This window comes from Acanthopagrus latus, chromosome 2 (genome assembly GCF_904848185.1).
Source record: "Acanthopagrus latus isolate v.2019 chromosome 2, fAcaLat1.1, whole genome shotgun sequence".
Taxonomy (NCBI): domain Eukaryota; kingdom Metazoa; phylum Chordata; class Actinopteri; order Spariformes; family Sparidae; genus Acanthopagrus; species Acanthopagrus latus.
Genome location: NC_051040.1, coordinates 31,352,899 through 31,372,432, shown reverse-complemented (window position 1 = coordinate 31,372,432; position 19,534 = coordinate 31,352,899). Strand labels below are relative to the sequence as shown.

Sequence of the window (19,534 nt, the reverse complement as noted above, 5' to 3'; positions counted from 1 at the left end):
TGAATTTAAAGAGCGCCACCTTGTGGTCATCGCCTACACTTTTGCAAACATCCTCAGGAACTCATGTCAAAGTATTATCTTAGGTCTCATGTCATTTGGACACACCATTGTGGAGATATCCAACACTTCCTGTTTGGGAGGAAATCTGCAGGAAGTTGTTATTTAATATCTTGAGTATTGTTTGGCCTATCAAAATTCTTTTAATAACTTTTTGTCAGGAGGGTCCACAGATGCTCTATGCCAAGTTTCGTGCAAATCGGTGAAATCGCCTGGGACGAGTTCGAAAAAGTAGGTTTTGCATTTGTCGCAATTTTGGCCTACACCAAATAATTCAGCTGGATGCAGGGAACATGGAGATATAAGGTTTATCAATGTGTGACACATTATGTGTGAGTTATGGGCCAAAAACTCTTCAAGTGGAAAATAGCGCCACCTGCTGGTCATTTTTGGTGTGTAAGTTGCAGGGGCCAGTCTATACCACCTCTATGAATTTCATTCCCATAAGTGTTATGGTGTGGGCACAAGGCCAAAAATAAAATTAAACTGGCACCAGAGCGCCACCCAGGAAGTTGTTATTTAATAATGTGAGTATTGTTTGGCCTATCAAAATTCTTTTAATAACTTTTTGTCAGAAGGGTCCACAGATGCTGTGTGCCAAGTTTCGTGCAAATCGGTGAAATCGCCTGGGAGGAGTTCGAAAAAGTAGGTTTTCGACATTTTGAGACGTAGCGAAAAAAAACGGTAGGCGGAAATGGGCCTATGCCACGAGACTCAGCCCACTTCACTGAACGCGTGGATATAAGGTTTTTGAATGTGCGACAAAGTATATGGGAGTTATTAGCCAAAATGCGCTGTGCTTAATAACAGTGCCACCTAGTGGTGGGAATTCACGACGACAATAGATTATAAAATTTTTTGCCCAGTGGGACTTACATTCCAAGTTTGGTGAGTTTTGGGGTATGTTCAGGCAGTGAAAAATGCAATCATTTCGTCCGAAGAAAAAAAATAAAATAAAATAAATAAAGAATTCCTTCAGATACAATAGGGTCCTCGCAGGTTCCCTGCTCGGGCCCTAATAATAATAATTAAAGCTGCAAGCAGCGATGAACGGGCCTTCGCAGGGCTGCGGCACAGTCGGACTGCATGCTTGTCTGTTAATTGCATGTCATGATGGGGAGAAAACAAGCAGTAAACGTCATGTCAATCGGATGATGTTTGTCTGACTTCCTGTGTCTAGTGGGTGGCGCTATGGATATGCCAGAGTATTGATGCACAGATCCATTCAGGGCGACTCCCTCTATATTCCTGAGAGATTTGGCTGAGATAGAAAATTGTACAAAGAAGTTACAAGGACTTGATGCTTTATGACGAAGGATTTTAATGGCAGGCACCACCACGACCAGTAGGTATGATGTAAGATAAAGATTTTCCTAGCGTGTCATTGGCATGGTCCGAGGAGTATTTTAAGTGACTGTCAAGTCTGTGGTGTCCCATCTGTAGGAGGAGGATGTGAAAGTATGATGTACGGCAATATTTCAATATGGACGCCAAATTCAAAATGGCCGACTTTGTATGGATGGGTAGGTGTATTCAGGGTGAGACTGTCTACATGTCTGAGGAATTTGGTGGAGATGGGCCATTGCATGTGGAAGTTATAAGGACTTGACGCTTGACAGCGAAGGAAAAAAATGGTGTCCGCCGTCACGCCCACCAGGTATGACACAGCTGAAAGATTTCCATGACTTGTGTTCTTCAAAGCATTAAGATGATATTGAGGGAAAGTGAAGACTGTAGTGTTTAAGCTCTAGGACAAGATAGTTTTCAAATTAGGCATGAATTAGTCCAAAATGCCACCGCAAATCAAAATGGCTGACTTCCTGTTGGACTGAGAGTATGGGTCCAAATGGGTTTTTTGTGCGTCTGCTCATGATGAATGTGCACAGCGACTTTCGTTTGTGTATGTGCAAGTAGGAGGCAGGGCATCACAATAGGGGGCGCTACAGAGGCTGCAGGTCATGACCACACAGATCTATTCAGGGCGACTCCCTCTACATTCCTGAGAGATTTGGCCAAGATAGGGAATTTTATGAAGAAGTTATGAGGACTTGATGCGTCACGGCAGAGGATTTCAATGGCGGGCACTGCCACGGCCAGCAGGTATGACGTAGTAAAAAAGATTTTCCTAGCGTGTCATTGGCATAGTCTGAGGAGTATACTGAGTGGCTGTGAAGTCTGTGGTGTCAAATCTGTAGGAGGAGATAACGTAAGTATGAGGATTCCCAATATTTCAAAATGGCAGCCAAAATCAAAAGGGCCGACTTTGTATTGATGCACAGATTAATTTGGGGAGACAGCATGTGCACTTATGAGCAGTTTGGTGTGGATAGGAAATTGTACGTTAAAGTTATAAATAGTGCTGTCAGGCAATTATAAAAATTAATCTAATTAATTACAGGATTTGTAATTAATTAATTTAAGTAAACACATTTTAATCTCATATCTGCTAAAGGTACCCAAATAAAGAATTCGAATTCTAGGACATTACAAAATTGCATTGCATGACTAATCAATTGAATACACTAAGAAGAGAAGATTTGAAATCCACATTTCTTTTGGTCAAGCGCGTTTCATAAATGAAATCTAAAAGAAAAACCAATCAGGCAGGTGCATTATTTAAAAATGAAATACACTTAAATAAATAAAATTCAGAAATAAAATAAGGCTGAGTCTCTAATAGGCACTTAGGCAGACTCTCAATTCAAAATGAGCACTAAAGCTGACTCGATACAGTAATTCAAAATGAATACCGAAGCTGACTAAATACGCCAATTCAAAATGAATACTAGAAGTATAAGGCTGTGAACAGTGACATAGAATTAGAATCTTCAAAATAAGAGCTTTACATTGCACCCCATTTAGAACTGGGTTCTTAGTGGGGGGCTTTTAAGTTGAAAGTAGCGACCGTCCTTAGCTTGCCGACACAACAACAAGCTAACACAACCAAACAGCTACAGAGACCGAGGAGATGCTGCATCTCCTGGATCTCTGCGGCTGTCCAGTTATTCATCTTCATGTCTGCGGATGAAGTGATGGACTGACTGCTGTGATCAGCTGTTTCCTGGTTTTAAAACTCCCCGGTTGTGGGTCGCACGACAGTGCAGGTCACTGACATCTCCGCCCACCTCACCCAGAGGCAGGCACATTTCTGCCTCATTTTTAGATAGCAGGTGAGGCGGAAATAATTGTACCCTCTGAGGCAGAAAATCAGCAGACCAAAACAGACCCCCAATTTGCCGGCCTCTGTCTAAAACCGCAGACCAAGCCACCAAAAGGATGGGAAAACTGGCGGCTTGGTGCCCTGTCTAAAAACGGCTCATGTCTGTTGTCACCCTGCTTTGACTAGCGACGCAGGTGGGAGGTGACGAACACGTCCGGACAAGTTCCTCGGTGTAGCCTATGGGTCATTCACTGGGCCAAATTTAAAATGCTCACGCATTGAATTGCCACTCAGAATCTCAGAATTAATTGCATTAATTTTTATAATGCGTTAATTTTCAGTGTAATTAATTAATCTAATTAATGCGTTAAACTGTGAGCCAGATGGTTTCCACCATCCCGCCCACTAGAGTATGACGTAGCTGAAAGATTTCTGTAATTTTTGTTCTTGAAAACATGAAGATGATAACTGAGTTAATGTGAAGACTGTGGTGTTTAAGCTCTAGGACAAGATGGTTTTCAAAGTAGGCATGAATTTGGGAAAAATGCCACCACACATTAAAATGGCCGACTTCCTGTTGGAGTGACGGTATCGGTCCCCCAGTTTTTTTCTGCATCTGCTCATGATGAATCTGCGTAACGAATTTTGTTCATCTATGCGCATGTGGAAGGCAGGCAAGAACAATAGGGGGCGCTACAGAGCCAGTAGGTCACACCCATGCCCAATGACATTAAATTATCAAATTTTTCGCCGGATGTGACGTACAGTCCAAACTTGGTGAGTTTTGGGGTATGTTCAGGCTTCCAAAACATTCCAAAATTCTGTCTCTTTCAATTACAATAGGGACATCACAGGTCTGTGACCTGCTCAGGCCCTAATAATATGGATTAGAATATATAATTAATTGTAAATAAAAACATGCACTGTTTTATATGTCATTTACAATGAACATCATACAGTAGTTAAAAGCCAGTGTTAAATCCATGGGTTTGCCGCCACTATGACAGGTATTGAAACCATCGAAATGTAAATATACAGTTCCACCTGAAGATAAAAACCGGCCTCCTTTGTGTGAAGTTGGGAGAAAGGTGGATAGAGAGATACCAAGACAGAACGAATGGATCCCTTCTGACTCAACGTCACTAATAAGCAAGGTTGTTACTTATGTGTAAATCTTCAGGTGTCGCCATTACTGCTCTTCTTTCTCTCTTTTTCCTCCTCCTCCTCTTCATCCTTCTTCTTCTCCTCCTCATCCCCGTCCTCCTTCTTCGTCCTCGTCCGTCTTCTTCGTCCTCCTTCTTCTTCTTCTTCCTTCAGCTTGCTTTCAGAGGAAAGTCAGTGTTGTACTTTTTAACAGTTCAAAAGTGCCTCTCAACGTTCCCCCTCTTTGGAATAGTGATGGTAGTTTGACAAATGCACATTTTTTTATATCCCGTCTTTTTTGAAATCAACTGAAAATGCTAACGCAGACACTTAGCTCGCTTGTGTTTTGCAGTAGCTACCACGTTTGCGCATGCATGGTGACCCATGACCCGTGACTGGCTGTCCTGTACATCAATCAGGTGGTATACACTCAACCTGTTGTAGAGTGCCCTCTGGTGGACGTCAACGCTTATGGTTGGAGGGTGTTTCATCTGTTTTTATTTAATTTTTCAAATTTAATTTATTGTCCATTATAAATGCAGATACTGATAGTTTGGAAAATGCCTAATATCGGCCGATAATATCGACCTGCAGGTAAATTGGTCGGGTTCTAGTTTGGACTGGGCTCTCAGCTGCACTCTGGTCCATAGAGGCACTGGGCCTTGTGTTGGAGGGTCTGGCATATTTAAAGGGATTTGCTTCAATTTTAGCTCAACTTCGAATTAGTTTGCAGTTCTTTCAGATGCTCTGTACCAATCTCAACAGTACTAGAACAGCAGCAATTTTTGACTCCACTCTCACTAATATAGTACCTCCTAATGGAGAATATTTATGGTAAAAAGTTGCAAATGGCACTGGACACTGCACTAAATGGGTGAAATACTACAGCAACAGACTGAAAGGGGTTTCCCTTTCTTTTCCCATTTTCTGTTTGTGCACTAATCAACTAACCTGAACAGCCAGAGCAGACTGATTTCTCTTACTGACAAGCTGCTGCCAATTCTACATGCTGTATGGGCAAAAAAAACACTGAAAAGAATGGCGCAACACCAAAGGTGCTGTAAATGTCTGACAGTCGACCATCGGCCTGGTGTGTAAGGGTATTAAGACAAAGATATCTTACTTTGACAGTTGGCCAAGGTCCTCACAAGAGAAAGGAATCAAAAGCTTGAAGTGGGTCAGGGTGGTCCCAGCACACCAATCCAGCACCAGCTTTCGGACCACTGTACTCTTCCCTGTTCCCACAGCGCCGTACAGCAGCACATTGAGCCCTCGACCCCCATTCCAGGCATCAGTGGGCTCAAAAAGCTGTTCCACAGTCACAGAAGGGCTGCCAGGGGTCTGGATTTGGAGAGGGGGGCTGAGCAGTCCTGCACTCTCCTCAGCTTTTCTTTCAAGGATCAGTGGATCCACATGCATGGTCTCTGGGCTGAAGTAACCACCAAACTGTTTCTCTTCTTGAGGAAGGTGGCTGAACCACAGGAAGAGCTTCTTCTTGTGAATCTCTAAGGGATCTAATACAAGAGAGAAAAAAAAGTGTTTTAAACTTTGAGTGAATGTATCCAGCCTTCCTACTTACCCGTTTACGCATTCTCTGACAGGATTCAAGAAATGGAAAGCATACCTATCAACATTAGACCACAAATCTAAATGGGAAAAAACATGTGTAAAAGACAGACTAAAAGAGAATGGTCAAAGTAGCAGAGGCCAAGATATCCTGCCTGGAAAATTCACACATTTTTCAAACTCCACTCCTCCTAAATGAAAGTTTAATTTTGGCCGATCTACCAAAATCAATTTTCATATTATAAAGCAGTGGCTAATGTTCTACTGAACCATTTCTTTATAATCAAGTGTAACATGAATGTATTTGATGCCTTTTTGGGACCAAGGGAATTTCAGCTGATTAAGATTAGTGGATAGACAATAATCAGAATAGAGACAGCCTCATATTTATTCCGGTTTATTTGATATCCAGATATTTGTGCAAGTTCCTCAATACAGTCTAACAAGATGAGTAAAGATTTTTCTGGTGGAGCCAAAAATAACAACAACAAATCATCAAGTATTGCCATCTGTGATTCAATGGATTTGTATTTTACCCCTCAGCTTCTGTGCTAAGGGGCTCTAAAACAAGTACAGATAGTCTTGGGCTTAAAGGGCAGCCCTGTGCATCTGGAACAGGTCTGCAAGAGACAGATATGAGGCTGTTTGAGATGCAAACATAGGGGATTCCAAAAAACGTTTCCTATCAACGTAATAAAGGTTTTTCCAACATGAACAATGTTAAGTGTTTCAAAAAGGTAAAACCATTCTACAAAGTCAAATGCCTTGGTTGCATCTGATGACAAGGTGGGTAAACACAGTGATATATATCAGGTACTGCAAGTTGACCAGTTGTCTAATGTTGTCAGAACTGTAATTATTTGGGATAAAGCCAGATTGATACACGTGTATTATGTTGACACTGACCTTTGACAGGTGGTTTGTGGGGGAACTTTGGTCGAGATTTTTATTAGTTAAGAAGAGAAATAAGCAGATAACCAATAGGGTCTAAGGCATCTTTATATCTAAAAAGAATGGCTTGCAAGCAGGGACTGAGCTAGCGGGGTGGCCGAGGTAGCACTGGCCACCTCTGCAACCTGATTGGACACCTCAGGTGCAACCCCAGTTGACTGACATGGGACACAGAATAACTGTAGTAAAAATAACTGTTTTAAACTACTGACAATTTGACAGCATATTTAGGGAAGATATTTTGTCAGCAGAGAATTACAACAATGTAATAATATAGAATAATTAAACAACCAAAACCTTTACATGACATGACACAAACTCTTTATCTATGCCTCATTTATTAGCTCCCCAGTTACAAAGTGTGGCCACACAAAGATTTAACAGTTACATTTCCATGAAATTAAACATGTTAATAGTTTATACTATTTCAATAATAAAATAAAAGTGCACTTCAAGTATGAGGTCTAACAGCCACCAGACAGGGCATGTTTTGTAATTAAGTATTTTAGAACCTGAGCATATACCTACGGAAGCTGAGAATGGCCATGGATTTTTCTTATTTTCATGCACTGTTGTCTCGTGGTAACGACTTATTATCCCATTATCTCGATATAACAAAGATTGTTTTCTTGTGATAAAGAATTAACTTATTTCGTTACCTCCATATAACAAAGATTGTTTTCTCATGATAACTAATTATTAGGGCTAAATATACAGTACAACTGAGGAAAACATACAGCAAAACAAAAGCTGAAAATAATGAACACAACTACTGAAGGAATTTAGCCTTGACCTTAGCCTGAGGCTCTACAGAACTACTCCATACCACTAAAGTATTTGTTATAGCGCAACAGGAGAAGCTGCTGAAATCGTTCATCACCAAGATGGGGGCAGATTTAAGATAATCTAGCACCTCTGTTTCCATGGACATGGGTGCATTTGAGTCATCTAGCTGTGCATCAAAAGAAAAAAGTCATTGGCAGCAGCAGCAGCTGGATGAGGATCAGACAAGGAGCTGCACTTTGTAGTGAGCAGGAACTTGATGTAGTCTTTCGTTGGTTTCTCACTTCCCCAGCGAAGCTTAAACTTCAGCAGTGAGACAGCGGCCAGCAATGCATGCTGTGAGACACGAGTTGCTGCAAACCGACTTTTGATTGCTTTCACAATGATGTCAGGCAGTTCACCAGTCATCTTTGATAGGCCATTTTTGACTGCGAGGGTTTTGACTATCAGAACTTCCAAAGTTGGCAGAAGTGTACCGTAAAAACAAGTGTCCTCACCCTGCAAAATGTCAAGTGCTCTGGTGAAAAGTTTCATTATCAAACAGTGTTCCTTATCATTCATGCATTTAATGTGAAGCTGTGTGCAAAGCTTATTGATGTTGGCAAGGGGCATTTCAATGATACGTGCACAGGCATCATAGAACGAGTTCCCACAAGTTACTGTGGGAACGATTAGCTTTTTTTCACTGACCTCTTCCAGGTACTCTGATGCAACAGTGGAGCGGCTGGCCTTTGTCAACAGTGCTGCATATTTCCTGTAGCACTACGATACACATCCCCTGAATCTGGATGAATGTCTCACATGATGATTTATGGTTGTATTTCTTTTAAATTAAGCTTTTTAATATTTTCACTTGTTTTCTTTTAATCTACCACAAGTATATGAATTTTATTTTTCGGGTAAGCTAATTTTCAGTGGAGGGCTAGAGGCACTGGCATGCCAGCATAAAAATCGCTATTTTTAAAACACTAAGAAGGCTCGACACAACGTGAAACTTTGCTCGTAGTACCACCAGGGTCTCTACACACAAACACAAGCATTGAGAACATTGTTTGTGTACGCAGAGTTTAAAAAAAAGACGGTTTTTGAACTATTAAATGTAGGAGCTGGATCTCCAGTGCATTGCCGTCATGGCAGACAAAAAGTGTCGATCACCAAGTGCGACATAACAGGTAGACTTGACGAGTGGTCCACCATTACTCTCCTGCCTATAAGGTCGCAGTTCCCTTGGCCTCCCACATGAAGTGCACGTTGCTGTGAGGCTCTCAGCCATTTCTGAGTATAACCACTTAGAAAATGTTTAGTTATCGGTTGTTGTTGTTGCCATCTTGCCATCTCCAAACCAAATTGTCTTCTTATTCTTCTTTATTCATGGCTGTTGTGCCTTGGTTGTTTTTTTGAAATCTCCGTCTGTGCGACAGCTTGGATTGTAATGCGTTACCGGACTCAATAACTGTAATAATATTACCAAAATATAGTTAGTAATGTGTTTTATCACTCCATTACTGCCTCAACGCAATACATTATGGTAACGCATTACTTTTGTAATGTTATTTTGTAACACATTACGCCCAACACTGATCATTATATACCTCAAGCAATAAGGGACAAATAATATATTTAGATGATCTATAAAAATCAGCAGGGAGGCTGTTATTCAGAGGTATATCTTTAATTGCCTGAGAGAGATCCTCTATTTTCAGTGGTGAGTTGTAGAAGGTTGATGGTTAAGAAAGTCTTTTGCCTGTCTTAATAATGGCAGCTATAAATGTATCTTTGACTATGATTTATCTGCTGCTGAGGAATAAGTGATGGTCCCATTAGACTGCCACATACCTACTGTGTAATTCATATCATTTTTTTGTTTTATGCAGCAGGCCCGCAGTTGACCAGGTTTTTCATCCATCGCCCAGTGTCTGATCTGTTAGAAATAAGGCATCCTCTGCTCTCTTATCATGTATTCAATTTAATCTATAGCAGTGTGAATCTATTGTTAAATTTAGAATGTAGAATTTGAAGTGTTTAATCCTTCCTCTTCAACAAACTTTGAGAGGGTTCACCTAGCCCTTAGCTTGTACTGTTCTCCTTGCAGTACTTATAGGCAAGATGTGCAAAACGCTCTTGTTGGGTCTCTCTACCATCGTACCAGCATCAATATGGCAGCAAGCAGAATGCCACATTGTTTGAAATGTATATTATATCACTGATTATAATGAAATATCTATTATGAAATATTGATTAGTTAGCTTGTACTGTTTCATGATGTAGGCATGTCAATTGCTTTACTTAATATGAAGCATGAAGCAATAATTGGTGGTTTAAATGCCTTTACTGACTCCTTAAGCATGAATCTGCCCACCATACAAATGAACTTTTAACACTGATTTAATGCAAGGCAGTATGGAATCACTCTAAATTCTACTACGTCATGACTCTGTTACCTATCAGGCACTTGTCACAAAGAAAAAAGAGAACATGCTTCTCTGCCAGTGGGCCTCCTTTCCAACCGACCACCTGGCTTAGCAGGTTTTCTGGGGGAAACCCTGAACATCTCTCTATAAAAGCAAGAAATCTCTGTCTGTGTGTGTGCCTCAAATATCTCTGCATATCAGGATCAGACTGACCTGAGATTTTCAACATGGCTGCTGCATGGTTTAAGGTTGTGCAACGTTGGATATGTTCAGATTACAATGATACCATTAATAAATGATTTCATAAATGATTCACAAATTCCGCTAGCATTAGGAGAGTTCAAGATCACGCAGCGCTGCCTAAATCGTGATGCATGCCGGTCAAAATGTGTCCATGATGACGTGAATCGGAGTGGTTTATTCTCTGAATTCGATGTCACATAACCTTAAGTTATTGTGGAAGCAAGGCGGGAGCAAGGCAGCTGCAGAGCACTTGAGCAGTTGCTCTCCAGGTACTGTGTGAGTCTAGACCCACCTTCATGACGTCAGGACTTTGCCCTAATTGGCCTTTATCTACGCTGACACATATGACGTCTGTTTCTATGAATTTCCATATCCATAAGCACTTGTCCCTCTTTTCTACTCAAATATCACATACTTTCAGATAAGTAGGAGCCGTATGGCCGCACCTATGGGATAGTCAACATGAATAAACCTATAAAATCCTTTATGTAACACAACAACCCTGAAAGATCAGAATCAGAATCCTTTTGTTGTCATTGCATAGTGTACAACGAAATTTTAGAAGCATCCGGTTATTCACTTAATATAGAGTAAGCCGAACAAGCAAACAGTATAAGGCAGTAGTGCAAGCATATGAAAAAAAAGTAAAAATAAATAGATAATATGTACAGTGTTACAATTATGTGATGATGATAATGTCAATAAATTGCTCAGTTCTGTCACCCTACTTGTGGTGATGATAGAGAAGTGATTAACTGCTGTGTTTTGCATGCAGACAACACAGGTTCAACTGAAGTGTTTCTGTACTATCCACTCTTATTAGCCCTCTCTGTTCCCGTCACGTAGAGAGTGTCCAACTTTATAGCAGCGTTTGTATCCCCGCCCCTACAGTCATCAGTAGATCTCACTGTTGCAGGCAGTCAGCTGGAGTTCAACTTGAACGTACCTACTGTCAACTAGGGGTGGTGAAAAAAATCAATTATTGATTAATCGCAATTATAATTTTGACAATTATGATTCGATTATTAAATTTCCAAAGATTGATTTAAAAAAATAAATATTATCTATTCATTTATTTATTTTAAATGTAATACAAACCGTTACGGCTCATTATGTCAGCAGTTAATGGAAGCTTATGTCCTACGTACTTCAGACGAAAACTATGGATGATAGCCACACAGACGCAAATATGTGTGAGTTTCTCAAAGAAATGGCAGACGAGTGGGGAATAGAGACACATGACCTGGTTCTCGTCATCGACAATGTTTCTAACATGAGTCTGGATGCTGAGCTTTGCAACTTTCTTTTAACAGTGAAAGACTACATTTAAAATAAAATAAAAAATAACAATTTTGATATTACAGTTACACTATACAATAGTGAAGGTGCTGTGAGGTGTTACTCAAAAGAGAAGTAAAATAATTCAGCAGCTGACCGATTAAATGTAAGATCAATAATCGTTAATAATTGAAAACCAAATCGATAATTGTTAATAATCAAAAAACGATTTGTAATCGAATCGAGATTTCAACAATTGGTATCGAATCGAATTGGGAAATTTGGCTGATAAACCACCCCTACTGTTAACCTGAGTTGACGGAAGCACCGGTGCATCCAAATCACGTGAATTTAAAGGAGTACGCCACCCCTAGGTGAAATTGAGTCACTCCCCGCAGTGCCTAGAGTTGGATGAGTGAGCCAAAGCGTTTTTTAGCCGACCCAGCCATTGCCCTAATCTAGAAACGCCGCGGTTAGCTTTATCTTAGCGTAGTCGCTGTAATCCGGAGTGTCCAGCTAGCATGTTGTTGCAAAAGTGAATCAAATAACTCAAGATTTTTTGTAATTATTTCTCGTGACCTATACATTCATATCGAGTACACATATAAATGCAAATTAACACGAAGGGATTTACTAGACCAATTTATATCTGGAACTATTTGCGGCCACAACACAGGCAAAGCACCGCTACCACGCGCAAAGACATGAAACCTGAGACCAGCACCTGAAAACCCTCAACTTCCGTCAATACACTGACAGCACACAGCACCACAACTTCCAGTGTTACCTGCATGTAGTTGCAGTAAGAGAAGAAGTTGTTGCAGTAAGGTTGTTACGTTAGTAGTTTGAGGTTAGTTTCACATCTACTGAGGAAAAATGGTTATTTGCTGTGTGAAGGGCTGCGATAACAAGCAGAGGACATACACGAACATAATGTTGCACAGAATTCCAAAACCAGTGGAACGAAGAAATCTTTGGCTTGCTGTCCTCGACATTCCTGCAACAACACCAGTGAATAAAATCAATCAATATCGTGTTTGCGATGAGCATTTTAAACCGGAGGACTACGAAGAGAAAATGCAGTATGCTACAAGAAAGATGCTGCTACATCTGAAGGATACGGCCGTCCCATCCATTTTCAGTACAGAGGCAGAACAGAGTTCATCATCCATGCCTGTAAGTAACGTTATAATTTTTACCCTTCCTTGGTTTATACATTGCTAACATTATCACTGAAACTTCACATTAGTCCGACTCGCATTGTCGTTTCCTAGAGGCAGAGAACTTAGTAGCCACGCTGGTGTATTGACGGAAGTTGAGGCTTTTCAGGTGCTGAGTGGTGTCTTTGCGCGTGGTAGCAGTGCTTTGCCTGTGCTGTGGCCGCAAATAGTTCCAGATATAAATTGGTCTAGTAAATCCCTTCGTGTTAATTTGCATTTATATGTGTACTCGATATGAATGTATAGGTCACGAGAGATAATTACAAAAAATCTTGAGTTATTTGATTCACTTTTGCAACGACATGCTAGCTGGACACTCCGGATTACAGCGACTACGCTAAGCTAAAGCTAACCTTCAAACTATATACCAGTTTTTAAATTGTGTTGATAGGCAAAAAAATCAGACTTATGATAAAAAAATGTCCACCATGCTTTTTTGCGAACATTGCCGTCACGTTTGCTGTGCGTTTGGTGCAGGAAGCGACGGAAAAAAACAGGCTTTTCTCATGAAAGTGTTCGCAAGCAGGAAGTGTTTGCAAGCAAAAAACATGTTCCTTATGGTGGAAAAAGGCACCACACCAACCAATCACAAAATTATATGGCAAACCACGCGATTTGGTTGCTGAGGAAGAGGGCAAGTTGTGGGAGGGACGACAGCAAAAGAGTGACAGCAGCAGTGATGGTGATACAGACAATGATAGAGATATCAAGTTTCGAGAGTTGAGAGATTTGTGACATTTAGCGTGTTTGGAGTGTATAGTTAGTGTGTTATGTAGTGTTTGGTGTAGTGTGTTAAGTGTGTAGTGTAGTTTTTTTTTTGTTTAATGAGCCAAAACACTGAGGAGACTGCTCAATATGGAACAGGCAGGAAAGAGCTGAGGAAGGCCTGAGCCTGAGGCGTTGCCTGCCACTGTATGATGCGGTGCGCGCCAGAGTGGCACTGTGGCAGACAGGATCAGAGGAGGAGAGGCAGCATGGAGTGAGCTCCAAAAATCATCAAATTTGGACTCAAAAATGATTTCATGCCTGGGTGATTTTGGCCGCTGTCTTGGTTAAAGCGTGTGTGAGTTTCAGATATAGTGTCTTCAGTGCGCACAAAGCCATTATTTTAAATGTAGGCGCGCGCTCACAACCCAACACAACATCGTACCGGCATACAATCGGTGTGACACACTTGTTTTTTGTGCACGTCCGTGACGGACCTGCTTTTCCCTCAGGTGTTGTGTCTGTGTCTCTCCTGCTGTTTCTCACAGAGCTCTGCCCCATTTGAAAGGAGAAGGGGCCGCATGTGTGAAGACGTCACCTCCGAGATGTAGAATGTGTTTTATAGAAGAGAAACACACATTTCAGGACAGTACAGACATGTCCTGTTATTTTCAGCCTCCTTTTAAGGGGGGGGGGGGCAATGCCGGAGGGTAATATTCTCAGCTGTCAGAACGTGCAGTATGGTACAGTTCCAGGGCTGATATTAATCTAATCTTATTCTTGTGTTCATGGGTTTGAAAAAAAAAATATAAAATTGATCAACTATGCAATTACATCACATTATTGACTAACCACCCTCTTCTGTTTACTGCATCTACAAATATGAAGAATATATTCATACAATTTTCTTGTGACTTGTTTGACCTTCGCCATGACTCGACTTGACTTACTTGATTTTGATCACAGTAAATTGGGACTTGCTTGAGGCTTGAAGGTTAAGACTTGAGACTTGCTTATGACTTGTATGTATGTGACTTACTCCCACCTCTGGTAAATAGTTACATATAACTTTGTAAATTTCAAAAACTCATGTACACGTTTAGAAAACAACAATTTGTATTTGCATTGTAAGTGATAAAAATGGTTTGTTAAACATATTTGTGGTTTTCACAGTAAAAAATCTAACTTTTCCTACTTGGATTTTATGTTTTTTGTGATTTTAGGTCCATTGTGTTAATACAGTATGTCAAAATGAAATAATAACTGAACAGTCACACGTGTGAGGTTGTGCTGAAAATAAAGACACCAAGCAGGGCAAGGTAAATAGTTTTAAGGTGAAATATAATGGCTAAATCAAAAATAGTCAAAAATGGCCAATTATACCCTGGAATATCGAATTTCACAACAAACCTAAATATCCCTGAGGTCCCACCTTTAAACACAGCCTCATTTGGCCTCCATGAAAAAGCTATGCAACCTCCCACTTTTCTATAGGAACACATACTTCCTACGGCAATGCACTAGTCTTCAAGAAACTTAACCCTTTAGGCGCCAGGGTTTTTTCAAGGAAATATACAACTTTGATATCAAGATTTCAAAAGGCTACAACTTGAAAGCAGTTTGAGATAAAGGTATACTCTCAGTGAGGAAATTGTTCAGTATGACTCAAAGTCTGTGATGGGAGTGAAATTATTCATCTAATTTGCATACTATGGCGTCACAAGGTGGTGGCCATATTGGAAAATGTTCAATTTTGATATCAAGGTTTCAAAAGGCTATAACTTTAAAGTGGTTTGAGATAAAGGCATACTGTAAATGAGAAATATCTTCAGTATGCACCAAAATTTGGGATGGAAGTAGATTTGTCATCTAATTTGATTATTGTAACATCACCAGGTGGCGGCCATGGAAAACATCCATTTTTGTTTTCAAGATTTCAAAAGGCTGCAGTTTGAAAGTGGTTTGAGATAAGGGCATACTGTAATTGAGGAATATCTTCAGTTTGAAGCAAAATTTGGGCTGGAAGTAAATTGTCATCTAATTTGCATATTGTGACATCAACAGGTTCTTATAAAGATTTCAAAAGGCCGTAGTTTGAGAGCAGTTTGAGATAAAGGAATACTGTCAACAGTCAATGTGAAATATCTTTAGTATGAAACGAAATTTGGGATAGAAATAAATTCACTGATCCAATTTGTATAATCTTATAGCACTGGTCGGCGGCCATATGGTATTGTATTGAAATTGTATTAAGACCTTCAATGATCAAGATGGCACTGCTTGTAGATTTTCAGTGTGTGGTATCTTTCATTGCAAAGCACAGCACAAAGACCTACTCCACACTGACGGCACCTGAACTGTGTCTGTCGACGGCCTTTCGGGCGTGTGCGATCTGAACAGACAACACAATCTGGACGTTCGTCTGTGTTGCAGAGCTAGTGTCGTTCAATGAGCCTCCGTCGCGTTTCTCCCTGCTGCATTGAAGGCCGTCCTCCTTTTTTGCTTTCCTTTTTGGAGAAGCCCTCAAGCCAAGATGTTATAATGTCTTCAGTGGCCTTCAGTGGTTTGTGTGGACCAGGACTACAACGTGTGTAAATGATGTGCGCATTGACCACACTGATGCATCAAATCAGTGTGGTCCGCATCAAAAATGCAGTTGTACCATTTCCTGGATCTGTGTGGAAACAGGCATGTTTTCATCCGTTGATCAGATGTATCAACTCCTCCCATAAAGGAGTTGTAACCGTCCACACACACTGGTTTCATAGTTTGACGGAACCCAGTCACATTTTCCTTTGTCCGGATCCATTTTTGGGTGTCTGTGTTGCCATGAATGGTGGACAGCAGAGTGAGATGCTTTGTGTCATGCCAAGCACAAGCCAGTAGTTTATCATGCCGCATGAACACTGGGCTATCTCCCCTTCTTGGCATCCCTCTCCTGTTGCAGTTCACTGTCCCGCACATTTCGGTGTCTTTAGCAGCTAACTCACTAGCTAAGGCTGGTGATGTGTAGGAGCTGTCCATGTACACCTCATGCCCTTTCCCAGTGTGCTGGGCAAGCAGCTGACAGACAATATGGTGTGTTGCCCCTAAATTGTCCTCATCGCTTGTATTTTTGCATTATAGATGCACCACTCTAATACATAACCTGAGCTGACCTCACTCAAGACAAATGCTTTATAGCCATATTTGTCAGGTTTTTTTGGGTTGTACAGTTTCAATGTTGACCTTCCCCTGAATGCAATGGTCATTTCATCCAAGGAAAGTTCCTTGAGTGGACCATACACAGCAGCAAAACGAGGAATGATCAAATCAATTATGGGATGCACTTTGAAGAGTCTATCATGACCTGGCTGGCCCCTCTCAATGTGGTCATCATTATTTACAAAGTGAAGGAAAGAAAGAATGTTTTCAAATCTGTTTCTCGCCATCACTTTGCCAAAGTCAGGTGTGTAAGTTGGCCAAAAACCTGCCCAGTAGTCCTCAATTTCAGATTTTTCCACAAGCCCCATGCACAAGTGAAGTGACATGAAAGCTTTCATTTCAGGGACAGTCACATCATACCAGTCATGAAACACAGTCATGGAGTTTGGTTTCAAAATTTCCCTTTCAAAGAACTGGTGGGCATATCTCTTTGTTTCATTGGTGATGAGGCTCCAGAATTTATCATTCAGAAAAAGAGAGATGAAATCAATGGGCTCAGAATTTGTCAGATCGTCTCCACAATAACCAACAGGCTCATCAAAATTTTGGATCCACTTTTGATACTCTTCCTCTTCTCTCAAGAACTGCCAGCCATCATCATCATTATCATCGCCGCCGTGATTTACAGTGCGGCAGTGAACGCCACCTCCGCCACCATTAGCGGTGTGTTTTTTCCCGCGGCTTCTCCCGCATCTGTCACGACATCCACGGTTGTTTTTATCCCTGCTACATTCACCCATATTTGTGGTGTTATGAGCCCCCCTGCCACCTCGACCACATCCCCTGCTTTGCGTTCGCAGAATGCTTCCACCCCGGCCACGCTGAGGTGAAGCATCCTCTATACCATGTGCTGATTGTGGACTATGGCACGCGGACTCGCCGTCACTACTAACGTCAGTTTCTGCTTCACTGGACAACTGCATGTCTTCCTCCTCGGAATCGGAGTCAGCCAGTACCTGATGAAGTACTTCGTCGACGGTAAACGGACCTCTCGGCATCGTGAGTAAATGAAAAAACACTCTTTCGCTCTGCTCTGCTCTCGCTACGCTCAGCACTACTACCACTGCTTCACCGCTGCGTCTCTGCACTGGAGGGTGTTTTACAAACTCTTTTTACTCTAAAACTCTGAATAGAACCACGCCCACAAATGCTGCTCAGATTACAGGCACACATGTCCGTCATCTCCTGGTGAAAAGTAGTAACAAGATTGGGCAGATTGCGACTTTGACGCTTTAAGGGCTAAACAAGTCCAGTCGCCAACAATACAGCACTTGGAACTACTACATTGTTTAGAAAATTCAGATTAGTTTAGAATACTTAACTTGCAGGGAAGTTTTGCCAAGTTGTCATGGTTATAACAGGTTGTTCTAGTAAGTTTTTGTGGCAACAGCAACGGCGGCAGAGCGAACCTTTCACTACGACCCCCTGAGAGCAAAAAACTGTGTTATTTATGTGTATTTCATTTGTATTATCTGTCTTAAATGTACCAACGGCACTCAGGAGGCTGCTAAACTGCAGCACACCTATACAGGACCACAAGCCTACCATCACAGTCTTTTTCTGGGACTTAAACACTGCTTAAACACACTTAAACCGGCTCTCCTGTCCATCCTGCTCTCCAACATTCGCTCCCTTGAAAATTAACTGGACTACATCAGACTCCAATGGACCACTCAACGGGACACCAGAGACTGCTGCGTATATGTTTTTACAGAAATATGGCTCAGTGCTTCAGCTAGACGGACTAGCCTCGCATCAAGCTGACAGAGATCCAACACTGTGCGGTAAAACCCGAGGTGGAGGACTGTGTGTTTACATCAATATGGACTGCTGCAATAACTCTGTCCTAGTCTCCAAGTCCTGTTCATCGCTGGTGGAATACGCGGTTGTGTGATGTAGACCCTTTTATTTACAGAGAGAGCTCTCCTCCCTGCACATAGTAGCTCTTTGAATTCCTCCCAGTGCTTACGCTGAGGAAGTGCTAGCTGCACTGTACGGAACCATCACTGATCTTGAAAACAAACACCCAGAAGGACTGATTATTCTCACCAGAGATTTCAACCATGCAAATCTCAAAGCTGAGGGGCGAACATGCTGGACCTTGTTTACACCACCATATCCAGTGCATACCGGGCCGAGCCCTGCCCCCACCTTGGATACTCAGACTACTCCAGACCAGCTAACAAACAAATGAAGACCTGGCCAGAAGGAGCAATCTCTGCCCTTCAGGACTGTTTTGAGTGCACTCTGCACACAGCATCAGTTACTGACTTCATCAGCAAGTGCATTGATGATGTTACTGTCATCAAGACCATCACCACACGCTCAAACCAGAGGCCATGGATGACTACAGAGGAACGTGCACTGCTGAGAGCCAGAGACATAGCTTCCAAAGCAAGAGATAAGGAGGCCCTGAGCACAGCGAGGGCTACACTGGCCCGGGCTATCAGGGATGCTAAACAAGCGCATGCCCAGAAAATCCACGGCCACTTAAGAGACAGCAGAGACACACGGCAGCTGTGGTAGGGCATCCATGCCATCACCAACTACAGGACAACGACACCAGCCTGTGACAATGATGCCTCCCTGCCCGATGCGCTGAATGTGTTCTACACCCCGACTCTGCAAAGAGTAAACCCGCATAATGCTGCTGGCCAAGACAACATTCCCAGGAGTGTGCTCAAAGGATGTGCAGACCAACTGGCAGATGTTCTCACAGACATCTTTAACATCTCCCTGAGCAGTGCCACTGTCCCATCATGCTTTAAAACCACCATCATTATCCCTGTGCCCAAAAAGTCACCTGTGGTGAC

General features: G+C 41.7%; 1 protein-coding gene across 8 annotated transcripts in view; it reads right to left on the bottom strand.

Moving 5' to 3' along the window:
• The window catches only part of nlrx1 (NLR family member X1), a 59,131-nt gene that overhangs the window by 30,840 nt on the left and 8,757 nt on the right, over nucleotides 1-19,534 (bottom strand). For all 8 annotated transcript variants that reach the window (XM_037073536.1, XM_037073529.1, XM_037073543.1 and 5 more), the window contains exon 4: nucleotides 5,484-5,874. In XM_037073536.1, coding sequence (XP_036929431.1) covers nucleotides 5,484-5,874 — 391 coding nt within the window. The remainder of the gene's footprint in view (nucleotides 1-5,483; nucleotides 5,875-19,534) is intronic.